The following is a 14,496-nucleotide window of genomic DNA, read 5'->3' as shown; positions in this document are numbered from 1 at the left end:
ATGGAGATCAGGAGACATGGGAAGCCACTCCACTCGTCTCTCCTTGACAATTATGCAAAAACAAACCAAAGTTATGACAAGGAATTGATCTCAAGTTTGTGAACCTCGAACCAGCACAGGCGTATGATAGCGAGTCAGCTGTTGTAACGCGGGGAAGTCGCCCACACCCCTACACTGCTGTTGGCCGGGACGTATATTCACAAACGTAGCATACTGTCAATTCCCCTCATCGTAACCAAGATTCACAAACTTACTTTCAGTTCCCTGCCTATCTGTTTTCGACGGAAGTTCAAGGAATAGAAAATACTGAATCTTCTGATATTTTGTTTCCTGCTTAAACAAATCTTAGTATCGAGAGATAAATAATCCTAAGTTGGTTGATTTTGCAGGAGAGACAAGGAGAGGGCAGAAAATTCCCATGTTTCTTTCTTCTCGTATAAACAAATTGGTTGCGTGAAGAAAATTATCATGTTACTGTGCATCTTTGTCCTATTTATTTCAGTCCGATGTTGCATAAACGTAAGAGAAGTAATTTCACCGAGGGGGAGGGGGGGGGCGGAGGAGTTTGCCCTGAAAATGTTCGAAGATGTCCTGATTTCCAAATAATTACAAAACATGCATAACACAAATATGAGGACCTACACAAAAAAATTACGGTAATGTATGCGTAATTAATTCATATTCTTAATATTTGATGATCAGATATGTATTCACATTAAAACTGATAGGGAATAATGAATTAATTTTACAATTCGAATAGGAAGAAATCAGTTTACCTTCATACACTCAAGATATTACCTTATAATGAAAGGATTCAGAAAGCGATAACCACAATTCCTTTTAAAAGCCGAATACACCATCAAAAGGATATGCCCAGAAAATTTTGCTTTTGCTCCGAAAAAGAAGTTTCCTAGTCCTTGGGGGGGGGGCAATACCCCCCTAGACCCCATGCTTCGTACACCTACGCGAGGACGTAATTTTCTTTTTACTCTTGCTCTCAATAAATATTTACATTTATCTCCGGAGAGACTTTGACCTAGAGAGATTACATATAACCGTTGATCTGGGTTATTAGAGCTCCTAGAAACTGAATATAACCCTCATTAATCTCTTATTACCTGATCTTTCAAAAATTAGTTATAAAATTGACTCCAAATGACAATATATATGATTTTAAAAAATACGTCCCCAGGGTGAAGGAACCACTGAAGGCTTTTTTTTTTTTTTTTTTTTTTCTGATTTGTTCTGGAGGCTTCTCACTGGGAGCTTTTGGTGGATCTGCTTTTGTGTTTTCCTTGTTCACTTTCTGAATCGTGTCCACCCCATACATTATTGGGTAACAGGATACGGATAATGAGACTATTACGTCATAGTAGATCGTTGTACCTCTGTGGATACGGTACTAACAATTATTATTACTATGCTCTTCGGTAGACCTTAAATTGTCATCTCTCCAACTTGAATGCTACGTTATAGCAATAGATTAACACTAGCATGTCATGCTAATCATGAAGAAGATGAGCTATGTAAAGGATGTAGATCCGTAATATGTCTTTTTCCACTGAACTGTGTCAAATAAGCTGCAAAAGTACGACATTCTGTGTCAGTGTAATGAGGCTACAGTCAACACATCGACTTTCCCCCTGGGGAGGAGGAGGGGTGGAAGAATACTTCCTCAGTATCCCTGCTTGTGGTAAGAGACGACTAAAAGGGGCTTTTTTGTCTCAGTCTTTCTTTGCTTACTGTCCTCTTCTGTCCTACCTCTCTTGATATTTCCATTTTCTTCTGGCCTTTATTTTCCCTCTACAGTACTTCTATCAGGTTAGACATTTGGTTTCATGGCATGATTAGTTTCAAGACTTCCCACTGACGTCGACCCTTCCTTCGTTCCGGGGTTAAGATTTCCAACCAACTGACCAGTCAAGCCACTTCACTGCTAAGCCACATCACCACCAAAACACTTTAACACCAAACCACTTCATCGCCAGGACACTTCATCATCAAGTCACTGCATCACAAAGCCACTTCAGTGCTAAAACCACGTCAGCTACAAGACTACTACTACCTCTTCCCCGTTCCTGTGCTTTGAATTAGTACCACCTAGTCTTTGATACCTGGAGCTTATTTCGACTTTCACATGCATCACACACTACATGCACCCCTTCCCCATGCATGTCTCTAATATGGGGTAAGAGAATATCCTGGCTCTCACTCTCCTTCCGAGTTATGGAGTTACAGCATCAACTGAAACTTTTAAGTCCCAAAGGAATTACATATCAACTACTACAGCCCCTTTCAAGATACGCAACCCCATCAGCCCGAGGATGTCACTTGTTACCTCTGCCAAGGAGGTTATGTTTTCACCCATGTCCGTTTTTGTTGGTTGGTTGGTTGATTTATGAGCAAGATTACACAAAAACTACTGGACGGATTTCCACGAAACTTGATAGAAGAATGGGCCTTGGCCCAGAATACACCCCATTAAATTTTGGTGCGGATCCGGATAAAGGTGCTGATCAAGTTTTTTTTTTTTTTTTTTTTTTTCACTTTAACATTGCGAGATAGGGCGTTGGCGGAGGTATGTGCTCTACTGTGTGCCATTCTAGTATGTTATTTCTGCTACTGGGGAGCGCGGTAGCACAGTGGTAGCGCGCCGGACTCGTAATCGGGGGATTGCGAGTTCGAGCCTCGCCCGGGCTGCCGTGCCGGGAGTGGTAGCTCGCTCCTGTAACCCTAGCGGGGCTATATAGTCCAATACAGGGCTTAGCTCGGGGGAACTCCATTTCTCCCATTTATTTCTGCTACTGCCAGATTACGTTTCAGCTCAGGAAAACACCATAGTACAGAAGGCGTCAATGTAGGCCGTATCTAGCATTTCCGGCTCCAAAAATCTTTCAAGTGGAATAATATCGTCTGCCCTGTGGAAGCAAGAATATATTGTGAAAGGTGTCATCGTAGCGAAGTGATTAAGTCGAATTAAACTTCACAGAGTTCAGTTTATCATTCCAGTTAACCCAACATCTAGTCCCACTTTTAAGTTACAGTACAGTACCCTTTTTAACTCGGCCCCACTTAAATATAACCCAAATTTTCAAACCTTTTGCAACTAATCAACAAATAAAGAAAGCACGCACTCTTTCCCTCCATAATGCCAACCCGCAAGCCTTTCTAGGTCAGGTGCAGCTGCGCTCAGTAATTCCTTTACACTTTTTCGAAATTGTCAAAATATAACAAGAGTTTACGTAATTAACCGGGCTGCAGTCTCGCTTCACAAGTTCGGAGGCCCAGTGCCCGTATTATTAAAATCTCCTAGAAGTAAATGTTCCTCTCAAAGTGAAATTTGGCTCCTAACTTCTAGAAGTACTCCTAAAAGTTACTTTCAACTCCTAAGTCCTCCACAAGGACTTTTAAGGAATTAGGAGGGCTTTTAGCGACAGTAATCACGGTAGCTGCGTCCCTCAAACACCAAGAGACAAAACAACAGACCATGGCTGACCGACACCATCCACCACGCAGAAATTTTCGAGCTGGGAAGGATGCATTCATGGAATATGATGATCAAGAACTTGTAAGAAGGTACCGTTTCGATCGTGAGGGCATTCTGTTTATTACTGATTTGGTAAGAGATGTACTGGAAAGGCCCACACACTGAAACCATCCTCTCACATTCGAGATGAAAGTGTTGATACTATTTAGGTACCTTGCAACTGGAAAAAAGCAGCAGTGTAATTGTGATGACTTTGGACCATCGCAGCCATCAGTGAGCAATGTGATAACTGAAACACTCTATGCTCTAACTGCTCCACACATTGTTAAGAGGTTTGTGAAGGTCCCTCGTACACTCCCTCCGTCCAGTTTCTCTTTCTCCTGAATTTTTCTGCAGCCGTGGAATCTTGAAATTGTGCCATTGTTGACAGTCACTGTACCATGTACACACAATGCCACGATGGTAGCAGGCACGATCAGCTGACCACATGATGTGTTTACATTTTATCGACATTCGTAAAGAATCAACATAATATTATAATCAAATAGATGTTATTTCTATATATAAAAGCTAGTTTTAAACTACATACTGATACTCTAAGGCTTTGTAATGGTAATTTTTAAAATATATTAAGCAGAGATTCTTTGTGTTGGTAACACTTCATGGTAGGAGCGAAATTACTACTACGAGTCCTCCTAGGAGGAACTTTTAAAAGCAACTCTCAGCTACAATCACTTTTAGTAGTAATTTTAGGAGTACTTCTAGAAGTTTTTATTAATACAGGCACAGATCTCTAAAAGGATTACCGTACTGACCTCGTGTAGCCTACACATAAATATGGCACTACCAGCACCTGCCGTTTTGAAGCGCGAACCGTTGCAGTGTAGGCTATGGTTCACTGCGTGATGGATATGCGGTTATTGTTCGTCGTATTCTTTAGTACCCTGAAAATCCATAAAATGACAGTATAATATTCCATAGTCTGTGGTAACAGCGCAAATGATATTGATGCAATTTTGTCCGGAGATTTGATACCACGTTGAGTACACCGCTTCCCGTCCGATCAGCGAAGTTAAGCAACGTTGGGTCTGGTTAGTACTTGGATGGGTGACCGCCTGGGAACACCAGATGCTGTTGGCATAACGTTCTCCCTACGTGTCAAGTGGGGTTGGTGGAGGATTAGTGCCCCTCCCTGTAAAACAATTAACTCTAAGCCCTTGGTCACCCCGTTTGGGATACATGGCGTCTGGCAATGAATGATGAATGAATGAAATTTTTTTTTTAAATGTACCTGTTCATTATAAGGTAAACAGAGGTGACTTTCGGTCGACGAGGAATTAAATTTTATCCGGTTCACGTAAAGGTTACATGCACCAGTATTACATATACAACTGTTCGTCGATATTTACTAAGTACCAGTATAAATCACACACACACACACACACACACACACACACACACACACAAATCGCTGAGGGAGAGTGGAAGATTCCTAAGCCCATATGAATACAGCACCAAGTGCTCGGCAGCTGGATACATTTAACTCAGGCGGACTGGACCACAGTACATTCGAAATTCAGACACACACACACACACACAGGCTGCTTTCCAGCCTCACTTTTGAGTGGCTGATTTGGGGGTTATTTTCGTGTGAAGATTATTTTATTTCTCATTTAATGTGGGTTTGGATTGGCAGCCGAAGATGACGAACAAAGCCTCAGATGGAATGAAGCACAAACATACAATTGAAAGACCAAAGACGTGCCAAGGGGAACTGGGTGGAGCGCATGAAATATGAATTACATTAACAGCGTGTGCTTTGGATGCAGGGTTGGGCATGTAAGGCGTGGGTGTGACAAAGATGAAAGGTCCTGTTGTATGAGAATGAAAATGTGATGAGACTGAGCAGAGAATATGTGGGCAAAGGAAGGCATATCGAAGAATGAGTGTAGTGATCGCTTACAACATGGAAAAAGAAACGGGAAAAATTATGGGTGGAGTTAGTGAGTTTACTGATCTGGAATAGGTTGATGTCAGAATGAATATACGTGCACTGTGGGACGTAATTGGAATTTATGGAGTGGGTAGGAGGCTCCTTAGAGGTAGTGGCTATTAATGGATGGACACTGGTGAGAATTCATCTGAGGAGGAAACAGAAGCACTAATATGGGATACTATATTCTTGACTGTACAGTATTCATATTGATGGATTAAGTGAGTAGATTAAGGAATGAATACTGGAAGGATGACTTTAAAACTGGAGGAAGAAGGGTGTCGCCATGCTGTTTGAAGATGAAGTAGCATAACTGAAACAGTAAGTGAATGTGGGACTATGCAAGAGTGACGTACCCTAGCGTAAGTATGGGGAAGGGTGCTGTCATGGCATTCAGCAATTTTCCCTGGGAGTGGGCACACTCAAGATTTTGCTCTGGCTACTGCCAAACGGAAACTTCTAGAAGGCAAAGAGTTACAAGAGGCACCGGTAGGTGTTGTGTCAGAATGGGCAATTTTACAACGCCATGTGTGAGGAGGTTTGAATATTTGAAAGCGTATTAGCACAGATGGATAAAGAAGGAAGAATCCGCTGGTTAAAAAAAAAAAAAGTGAGGGGTAATCGAGAGTAGGAATGTGCGAATGGTTATCAAGAGATCCTGCATGAAGGTGTAGCTGTGATAACTCTGACTCTGTAGAGTGTGATGTGGACACTGTTGGAAGGACAAGCTACGACTGACCGTATTGTAGGTGAAATGAATTACGTAAGCATCACCAGTAGCTTTTTAAAGTGTGTGGAAAGATTATTGGGACTTTTGCGACTGACTTGAGTACGGTACTTGGACAGTGAAGTGGGGGTGAACTTAATAGGTAGCTTATGGTTAAAAAGAGAGAACTAAAGTGGTTTGGACGTGTGCAGCGCATGGAAGGCTTGGGAAACGAGGGTGATTAGGGGAATGAGGGGGAAGACCACAAATGAGGTGGAGAAATAAAGCACAGTACAGAAAGGAGTGTAGCTTTAAGGGAGTGCATGAGAGGGTGAAGCTGGTGGGAGGCTAAGGTGGGGGAGGCCAAGAAGTAGTTGAATCAAGCTGTGGTGTGCATAAGTGTGTGTAGCTTTAAGAGAGAGCATTAGGGACGAGGTTGATGGGAGAATGATGAGTGGAAGACCCAGAATGAAATGGGAATATAAAGGTGAGAGTGTACAGGAGTATGGCTTAATTTAAGAGAGTGCATTAGAAACAATGTTGATGGTAGAGTGAAGAATGGATGATCAAGAGTGAGGTGGGGGATGAAAATGAGGAGTATATGGGTGAGTCTAGCTTTAAGGGAGTGCATTAGAAGCACGGTTTCTGAAAGAATGATGAGTGGAAGACCGAATATGAAATGAAGATGAGAGAGTAGGCGTAAGTAGTATTAAGAGTGCATTGGAGACCAGGTTGATGAAAGCATGATGAATGGAAGACCAAGAATGAGATAGGGAGATGAAGATGAGATAGTAGAAGTGCGCAGTATTAAGAAAGAGCATTAGAGGCAAGGTTGATGGGAGAATGATAGGCGGAAGACCATGAATGAAGTATGGAGATGAAGATCGGAGAACAGGAGTATGTAGGATTAAGAAAGAGCATTAGAGATGAGATTGGTGAGAATGAGAGAGAGAGAGAGAGAGAGAGAGAGAGAGCAAAGATGAGCTGTAGGTATTAAGCTGAGGAGTAGACAAGTGTGCATTAGAAGCGAGGCCGACGGGAGGATGAGTACAGGGTGAGAAGGGAGGGATAAAGGTGAGGAGTATGCAAGGGGAGGGACGGAGGGAGGGATAAAGGTGAAGAGTATGCAAGGGAAGGGAGGGAGGGATAAAGGTGAAGATTATATAAGGGAAGGTTGGCTTTAAGTGGTGCGAGGGAGGGTGTGGTGGTGGTGACGGATAGGCTTGACATGAAGGCCTGTTTGTCATGGCTGCCCTGGAGTATTTGTGGGATTAAGCGTCTGGTTTACACAGAGATATTTAAGAAAAATACACACACACACACACACACACACACACACACACACACACACACACGTCACGCACTACAAACTTCCATTCACTAATTTCTTAACAATAAGTGTGATGTCCAGGAATGAGTTCAAATTGCACTAGCAGGAAACACTAACACTTCTATATATATATATATATATATATATATATATATATATATATATATATATATATATATATATATATATATATATATATATATATATATATATATATATGTGTGTGTGTGTGTGTGTGTGTGTGTGTGTGTTTATGTATATATATTTGTGAGTAGGTATGTATGTGTGTGTGTATGTACTGTATATCTCAAAAAACCCTGCATACTACTGGACATGCTTTCGTGGGCTTCGGACCCTCCCTAGCATGTCTTCCTTAGTTATATACTTGCTTTGCATGTTGTTTCTTTATATTCTCTGTCAGGTCAGATCAACCACTGATCTGCTACTGGTAACCATGTAATCCAGTACTACCTGTTTCATGGTCCGGCACAGGCGACGAAACCTGTTACTACACTGGTCTTGGGCAGTGGGAAGAATGACTAAACACTCAGCAGGACAAAAAACAAAGTGACTAGACTTCCAGCTGGACAGAAAGTAAGACATGTCAAGAAGTGGATGAGTTTCTTGAGCCATTCCTAAGTGGTTAGCGTTGCTAGCTACATAGCTCCTAGCGTAACAGCGCCAGGGTTCGATCCCTGGTGCAGGCAGCTGGCGCCACTCGACACAGGTATCCACCCATCCTTTGTGGGTTGATAGTTATGAGTACCGGTACCTAGGGTAACACCTTAGGGAGGCAACTGGATGATGCAGTGGCCTGTGGGCGAATAACCTGCCTCAGTCTCAAAGACCCAAGTTACAGAGATGAGCACTGCTACTAAATGTCTTATGCCGTCTGCCCCCACCTTTAACTTTACATAGTAGGGCAGGTGGGTTGTGTTAGCCTAGGTTAGCAATCCACATAGGAAAATGAATGCTCTTGATTCCAAACCTGGATATCCATGTCTAGTATCGCCTACGGAATCAGACCCCAGTACACATGCTAGTGGTGAGCCCTCACCTAACTTGGGAGGTTGAAGATGGGCTTTGACCCCGTCCCCGTAAGAACTAATGCGAGGTACCACCACGAAAATTATAAATGGGAAGAGGGATCAGGGTTGACTGGCCTCAAACGACCATGATCCAAGTTTTTTGTTGGGAAGTCCCTCCCCATGCGATGGCGATGCAGAGCTCTCGTCCCAGTCCAGTCGGTGGTCCATCTGTTGCAAGATAAAGCCCGCTGGACCCCCAGCAGATGTAGGTGAGGAGCCTCTAGTCCCACTTTTTTTTTTTTTTTTTTTTTTAATGGACGCTGCGGTGGTACAGAGCACAAATGAGCCAGAACTTCCTCCCATGTGTTCAACCTTCTCTGGAATAAGCCTTGTGAAAGAAGATTGACTGCCTTTGTTGTCACAAGTGTTTGGGCAACCAAGGGTCAGGATAGGTGCACCTCTAAGGTGAAAAAGCCAGGCCATAGTGAGACCAACAGCAATAGTTACATATACTGTACACTGGTCTGGCTTATGACACTGGTGCCCACTGTAGGGATGTCGCTGTGGCAATGCGTGCTTGTTTTGTCTCTTCTGTCGACAGGGTTATTCCGGTTGATAAGAGGATGCTGGTGAGGCTAAACGACAATTTGGCCTTTATCTAATTGCATATTATGGTCCTATTGGGTGAGTGATCTTGGACAGAAAGCGACATTCTACACCAAACTTGGCTCAGATTTGAAACAGTGCCCTTCGTGAGACACACAACTGGGCAGGTCTTGTACGACTTCAGTGCAGGTACTGGCACCGAAAGGGAAAACTTTGAGGAATGTGTAGGTTCCCATGGCTCTTTGAGTTATTTTGCTCCGGCTACAGACGGATCATTTCATTCTAGCCACCGCCTTACGGTATTATTCACCTTGAAGATCTCTATTACTCATGGCTTGATCCCGCCAGGAGAAGCACTTTTTTTTTTCCTTTTCTATTTTGTTTTCTTTTTCCTTTTTTGCTTGGGCCATTTCTGGTCGATTTTATCCACACTAAAAGAGTCTTTTCTGATTAAAAGAGATTGGTTATATCCCCCTGTAACCTCTTTTCTACCAGATATCCTTCCTAAGTCGAATAATCTCCTCTGATGAAATCCGGATTTAAAAAATATACGGTACTAGACTTTTGTGGTGTTGTGTATTGCACTTTACTACGGTACTGGCAGTCTACGGTGTCATTCAGCCATGTTCCACCATATATTCCGGTTCATTGAATGAGGAATTGCACTCGACTGTCCTCGATATTGTAGATGTGTTGTACTGTCGAGGTATAGATATCTTCCTTGATAGGTACCCAGATCTAGCCCTTCAGTTCAAGAAAGTTTTTTTTTTTTTTCTAAATACAATTCTGGGTTAGGAAAGACGTATTGGATTGAAAGGGGTAGAAGCAACCTCCACTGATCCCCTATTTGAGATCTCTCCAAAGCTCAATATAATCGTTTGGAGACAGCCGGAATTAAAACAAAATCGTATTACAGTACTAATGTCTATAAAGTTCTTTGTTCTAATATAAACTATTGTACGTACATAATATTTGTGATAATCAGTGACTGGTACTACACCGGGGAAAAAAAAAAAAAATGATCTGACAACAGGCAGCGTTGGCGGCAACTTTTGATCGCATTTTTAACAGGTTAACGAGCAAATTATTTTAAGAAGTTTGTCATTTTGATATTTTTTAAATAATAAACCAGTATCCTCTTTTCTTTACCATGTCGGAAACTGCTACGTAAAACATGACTAACAAAAATACTTGTCTCTTGACAGAATTCGCCCCTGTGCAAATCACTATAAATTATATAAGATTTTGCTAATATATTCTGCCTCACTAGGAATAATGTAACCATCGCACTCTCGCTGGTCAGTCTACAGTACTAACTGATTCCGCTCGTCTTACCGTCATCCACGCATGCCTTTAAGCGTGACACAAGTAGGAACCAATCTTTTATTCTGGCCTGTTTATTTATTTAGTCATATATTTGTTTGTTTGTTTATTTGGTTATTCCATCCTCATATGGTGACTGCATATGCTAAGGTGATCCAGGCAGCACATGTAGGCTAATTAATTTCTGACATCTGTTAATGTACATTAGCCTATCTTTCAGCGTATTTAAAGCTATCGTCCTAGCCGTTGACTATTCGATACGCACTCACTGATTTTCCCGACTTAAATCCCATAAAATACAGGGATAATCTGTGAGGGATTATTTTTAATGTCCACTTTTAACTTCTGTGTGGTCATTTCAAACTATTAACAAGTTGCTGCTATTTTAATATTAACCTTTCAGTTCTACGGGCTCTTGATACAGTATCTGCAATTCTGTGATTCTGCCTGAAGAAAAATAGGCCTAATAATTACTATTAGACATTCTTCCTGCAGTGGACTGTCTCAGACGCTGTTGTTGTTGTTGATGATTATGATGATGTTTTGTCAGAAGTCTTGGAAATGTAGGGTATATACTAAAAAGCCCATTAAACCGGACAGTCAGTTACGACAGCAAGTTATGACCTAAACTAATCGTACAAAAGTTAGTAACGCATACACTTTAAAAATCTTAAATAATTGTAAACATGGTCAGGGATTTCAGTCGTCCTGCTTTAAGGTCTTCTACTGCTAATTTTACTACTATTTTTTGAAGCAAATATAGTCCGACTTATGAAATACATCTACATTCATTACACTTTCCTATATATTTGTCTAAGGGTGTAAAGGCGACAGTATGACTGGATGGAGTGTGGGTGGTTATGGAGTGCAATGGCAGTGGTGTCGGTGGGTGGGAGAAAGCCAGGGTGTGACTAGACAGTGTTGGGTGAGGGGGAAGGGGAAAGGAACATGGATGTAGGGCAAGCGAAAACCAGGAAAGTCCATGAAAGGGATATAGGGCAGACTAGGGTAGGGCGGGATGGATGTAGGGCAGACGAGGTGAGGGCCGGACACTAGGCCAAGGTTTGTAGGACGCAGACAGGTTAACGAGCCGGGATCCTAGGACGGGGGGATGGGGGTTTGGGAGAGGGAAGGAGAGAGAGGAAGGGATTATGAATGCAAGAACAAACCAGAAATAAATGAGAGGGAGGGAAGGAGAAGAGAGGGTGAAGATGAGGTAGTGAGTGAAGCAGTGTGAGATGTGAGTGAGGGAGGGATGACGGGTGAGGGCTGGATCAAAATTTAATGCACCTGACTCACAGCCCATCATGTACCAGTAACAATAGGCCTCAAAATTATTAAATGGACTGTTGCTGTTTGCTCTTGTTTTTTCTCATATCGAGCGAGGCTGAAGGGGTGCCGGGAGAAGGATGAGTGAGGGAGGGTGGTTGGGTGATCGAGGGACCATGAGGAACGGTGAGGGAGGGAGGGAAGGAGAGGATAGAGCAGTACGGTACGATTGAGGTCAGTGTTTTGGCTAGTGAGTGTGTGTGTGTGTGTGTGTGTGTGTGTGTGTGTGTGTGTGTGTGTGTGTGTGTGTGTGTGTGTGTGTGTGTGTGTGTGTGTGTGTGTGTGTGTTGTTTTGGCTGGCGCTGTTTGTCCTTCCGGCAATGAACGACAATATTCTAGGGAACCACTAGAAGAAAGAGTGATCGTGGTGAGGAACAAGAGGGAGGAAACGAGAGGGAGTTTCAGAGGCTAGGAGTGAGGGAGGGTGAGTGAGGGAGGGGGAAGAATGGAACGAGAAGGGTGGGATGATGAACAAAGGGGGAGGAAGGGCGAGGAAGGAAACAGGAGAAAGGAAGGGTGACGGAAGGGACGATTGGGAAGGATTGGAGGGGAGGGACTAGGAAGGGTAGAGACCAGTAGAGGTCAGTGTTATGGTTAGGTGTGTGTGTGTGTGTGTGTGTGTGTGTGTGTGTGTGTGTGTTTGTGTGTTATGTCTGCCGTGGTGGCTGTCCTTTACACAACGAACAACAACACCTTAGGCCACTACCATACCATACCGCCACTGCCACAACAAGGCCAGTGTGTTACCCTCGCTTATTTTGATCTTTTTGTAAATTAATGGGGTTTGTATTATGACGTGCTCTTGGTTGGACCGAATATATCTGTTATTTGATGAGCCTAGATTATTTTTGCATTCTGATTCACTTGATGAAACATTGGCTTTTGGTTAGACTCAACATAGTATCGGAATTAACAGTCGCTGGTGGTGTGGCAGTTGATAAATTTTGAAGACAGTAGTTACTCAGGGTCACCTTAACCCGTTGCAGACAGGACGCCGATATTCTGTCTCCAGACTATTTTATTCAGCTGGGAGAAGCCCTTGCCCCTCGAAGGGTAACTGTATTGATTAACCGTCTGCAGGGTTGATACCATTCAGGTATTCTGTCATGGCTTCCCTCAGATTATTTCTTTCAACAAAGGGAATCTCTTCCTTAAAAATAAATAAATGAATAAATAAATAAGCAGAGGTAATCACATACCCCACTAAGGAATGATTATGTATCGCATCTGTCTTGCCAGTTAGTTGCTCATTGTTAGTGTCACACTACTTCTCTTGCGGGATCAGATTCTGAAAAGTTGGCTGCGCTGGACCGACTATTGGTTGTCTTCAGCCGTACTCTACCTAGTTTGGACTCTTGAGAGGCTTGACTGCAGGATAGCTGTAATGTATTGGAGGTTCTTCACTTACAACTCTTCTATACACGGTCGAGTCAAAAGGGTTTCGGGTCCTTTCATTAATTCCTCTCCTCGCGCAAATCCCTTTCCTTTTCTGGAGCTACCGGTACTACATTGGACACAAATCTCTGAACACTTAGCTCGTGTGCCTTTCCCATTACTGTGCACACGCAGCACTCGACACACCCTTATCCTTTCTGTATCCTACTCACTATGTAAGAATTAACCAGTATTCTCAATCTTTCATGGACAAAACTGAACAACTCTGGAACAGATTCCCCTCCTGCAAGTCTTTCTTTCGCTGCTTACGACCTCCACTCGTTCGAAGGCACTGTGCACTGACATCTCTCAGTAAATGGGTCTTGATAGTGGCTTTGTTTGGCTTAGTTCTGTACTTCAGTAACAGGCTATTTTGTGGACGTTCAGTTTTTGTAAAATGTAACCTTGCTCTCATATGACCACTGTTAGGCTGTATGTACATATTTATTAACTTGTTCACTTTATATCTACAGGATGGATTCATAAAAACAAGCTACGATAACTTCACATCTCAGGAAGGAACAGAACCACATATGTGTGTGCTGCTGGCAAACACAGAAACAACAATGTCCCAGCAGATGAACCTGGCTGAAGAATAAATGTTAAATTGATTTCAGTGACACAAACAGGAAAAAATGGAAGGATTGTGATAGAGCTTTCAGCTACTGATATAGGCTGTGATTATGTAAGTTCATTTGCACCAAACATAAACAATGTGGTCGGTGAATATCATTGCCTTGTGATGATTACCCATAATTAAAACAGAAGATAACTGTAAAACAATTTAGGTAAGTAATGATAAATAAGTGATAATTAACGAAACGATAATGTGAATGAAAAGACATTACGTTATGGTACCTAGCGACGATGCAGTGAGTGACGATGAAAACAGCAGTGAAGATGCATCACCAGCAAGAGCATTTCCTGCGTACAAGACCTCGTAACTAATATTCCGTAACTGAGTGCAACTGCACACTGAAGTACCTTGAAGTTCCAAGGGAGCGAGATTCCTGACGGTGGCCATGGCGAGAAGAATGGCAGTGCCGCTGTTGATTATGATATTCACGAAGACAGTTTTGACAGGTGAGTAACAAGATGCGCATTTGGGAACCTGTTATGTTGCAGTTTATATATAAATTGATTATTACATTAGATTATTGTACAAAATTCTGCTAAAATGAAAAAATTTAAATTCTGGGCAGTCTGTGAGTTTAATTTATACCCCTCTGTTTATAGCTCGGATCACGGAACAGAACATTC

General features: G+C 42.4%; 1 protein-coding gene and 1 pseudogene across 1 annotated transcript in view; both read left to right on the top strand.

The window, feature by feature from the left end:
• The first annotated feature begins 4,505 nt into the window (after positions 1 to 4,505).
• On the top strand, positions 4,506 to 4,627 carry LOC145413868 (5S ribosomal RNA; annotated as a pseudogene).
• Positions 4,628 to 14,258: 9,631 nt separating this feature from the next.
• Positions 14,259 to 14,496, top strand: part of LOC145413796 (uncharacterized) — a 21,536-nt gene continuing 21,298 nt past the window's right edge. Inside the window, exon 1 of the mRNA XM_080283449.1 lies at positions 14,259 to 14,319. Within this exon, the coding sequence (XP_080139575.1) occupies positions 14,259 to 14,319 (61 nt within the window). The remainder of the gene's footprint in view (positions 14,320 to 14,496) is intronic.

This window comes from Coenobita brevimanus, chromosome 97 (genome assembly GCF_032717465.1).
Source record: "Coenobita brevimanus isolate Jiangsu-jjx chromosome 97, ASM3271746v2, whole genome shotgun sequence".
Taxonomy (NCBI): Eukaryota; Metazoa; Arthropoda; class Malacostraca; order Decapoda; family Coenobitidae; genus Coenobita; species Coenobita brevimanus.
Note: the sequence above shows the minus strand (reverse complement) of the source record. Positions and strands in the feature narration are given on the sequence as shown.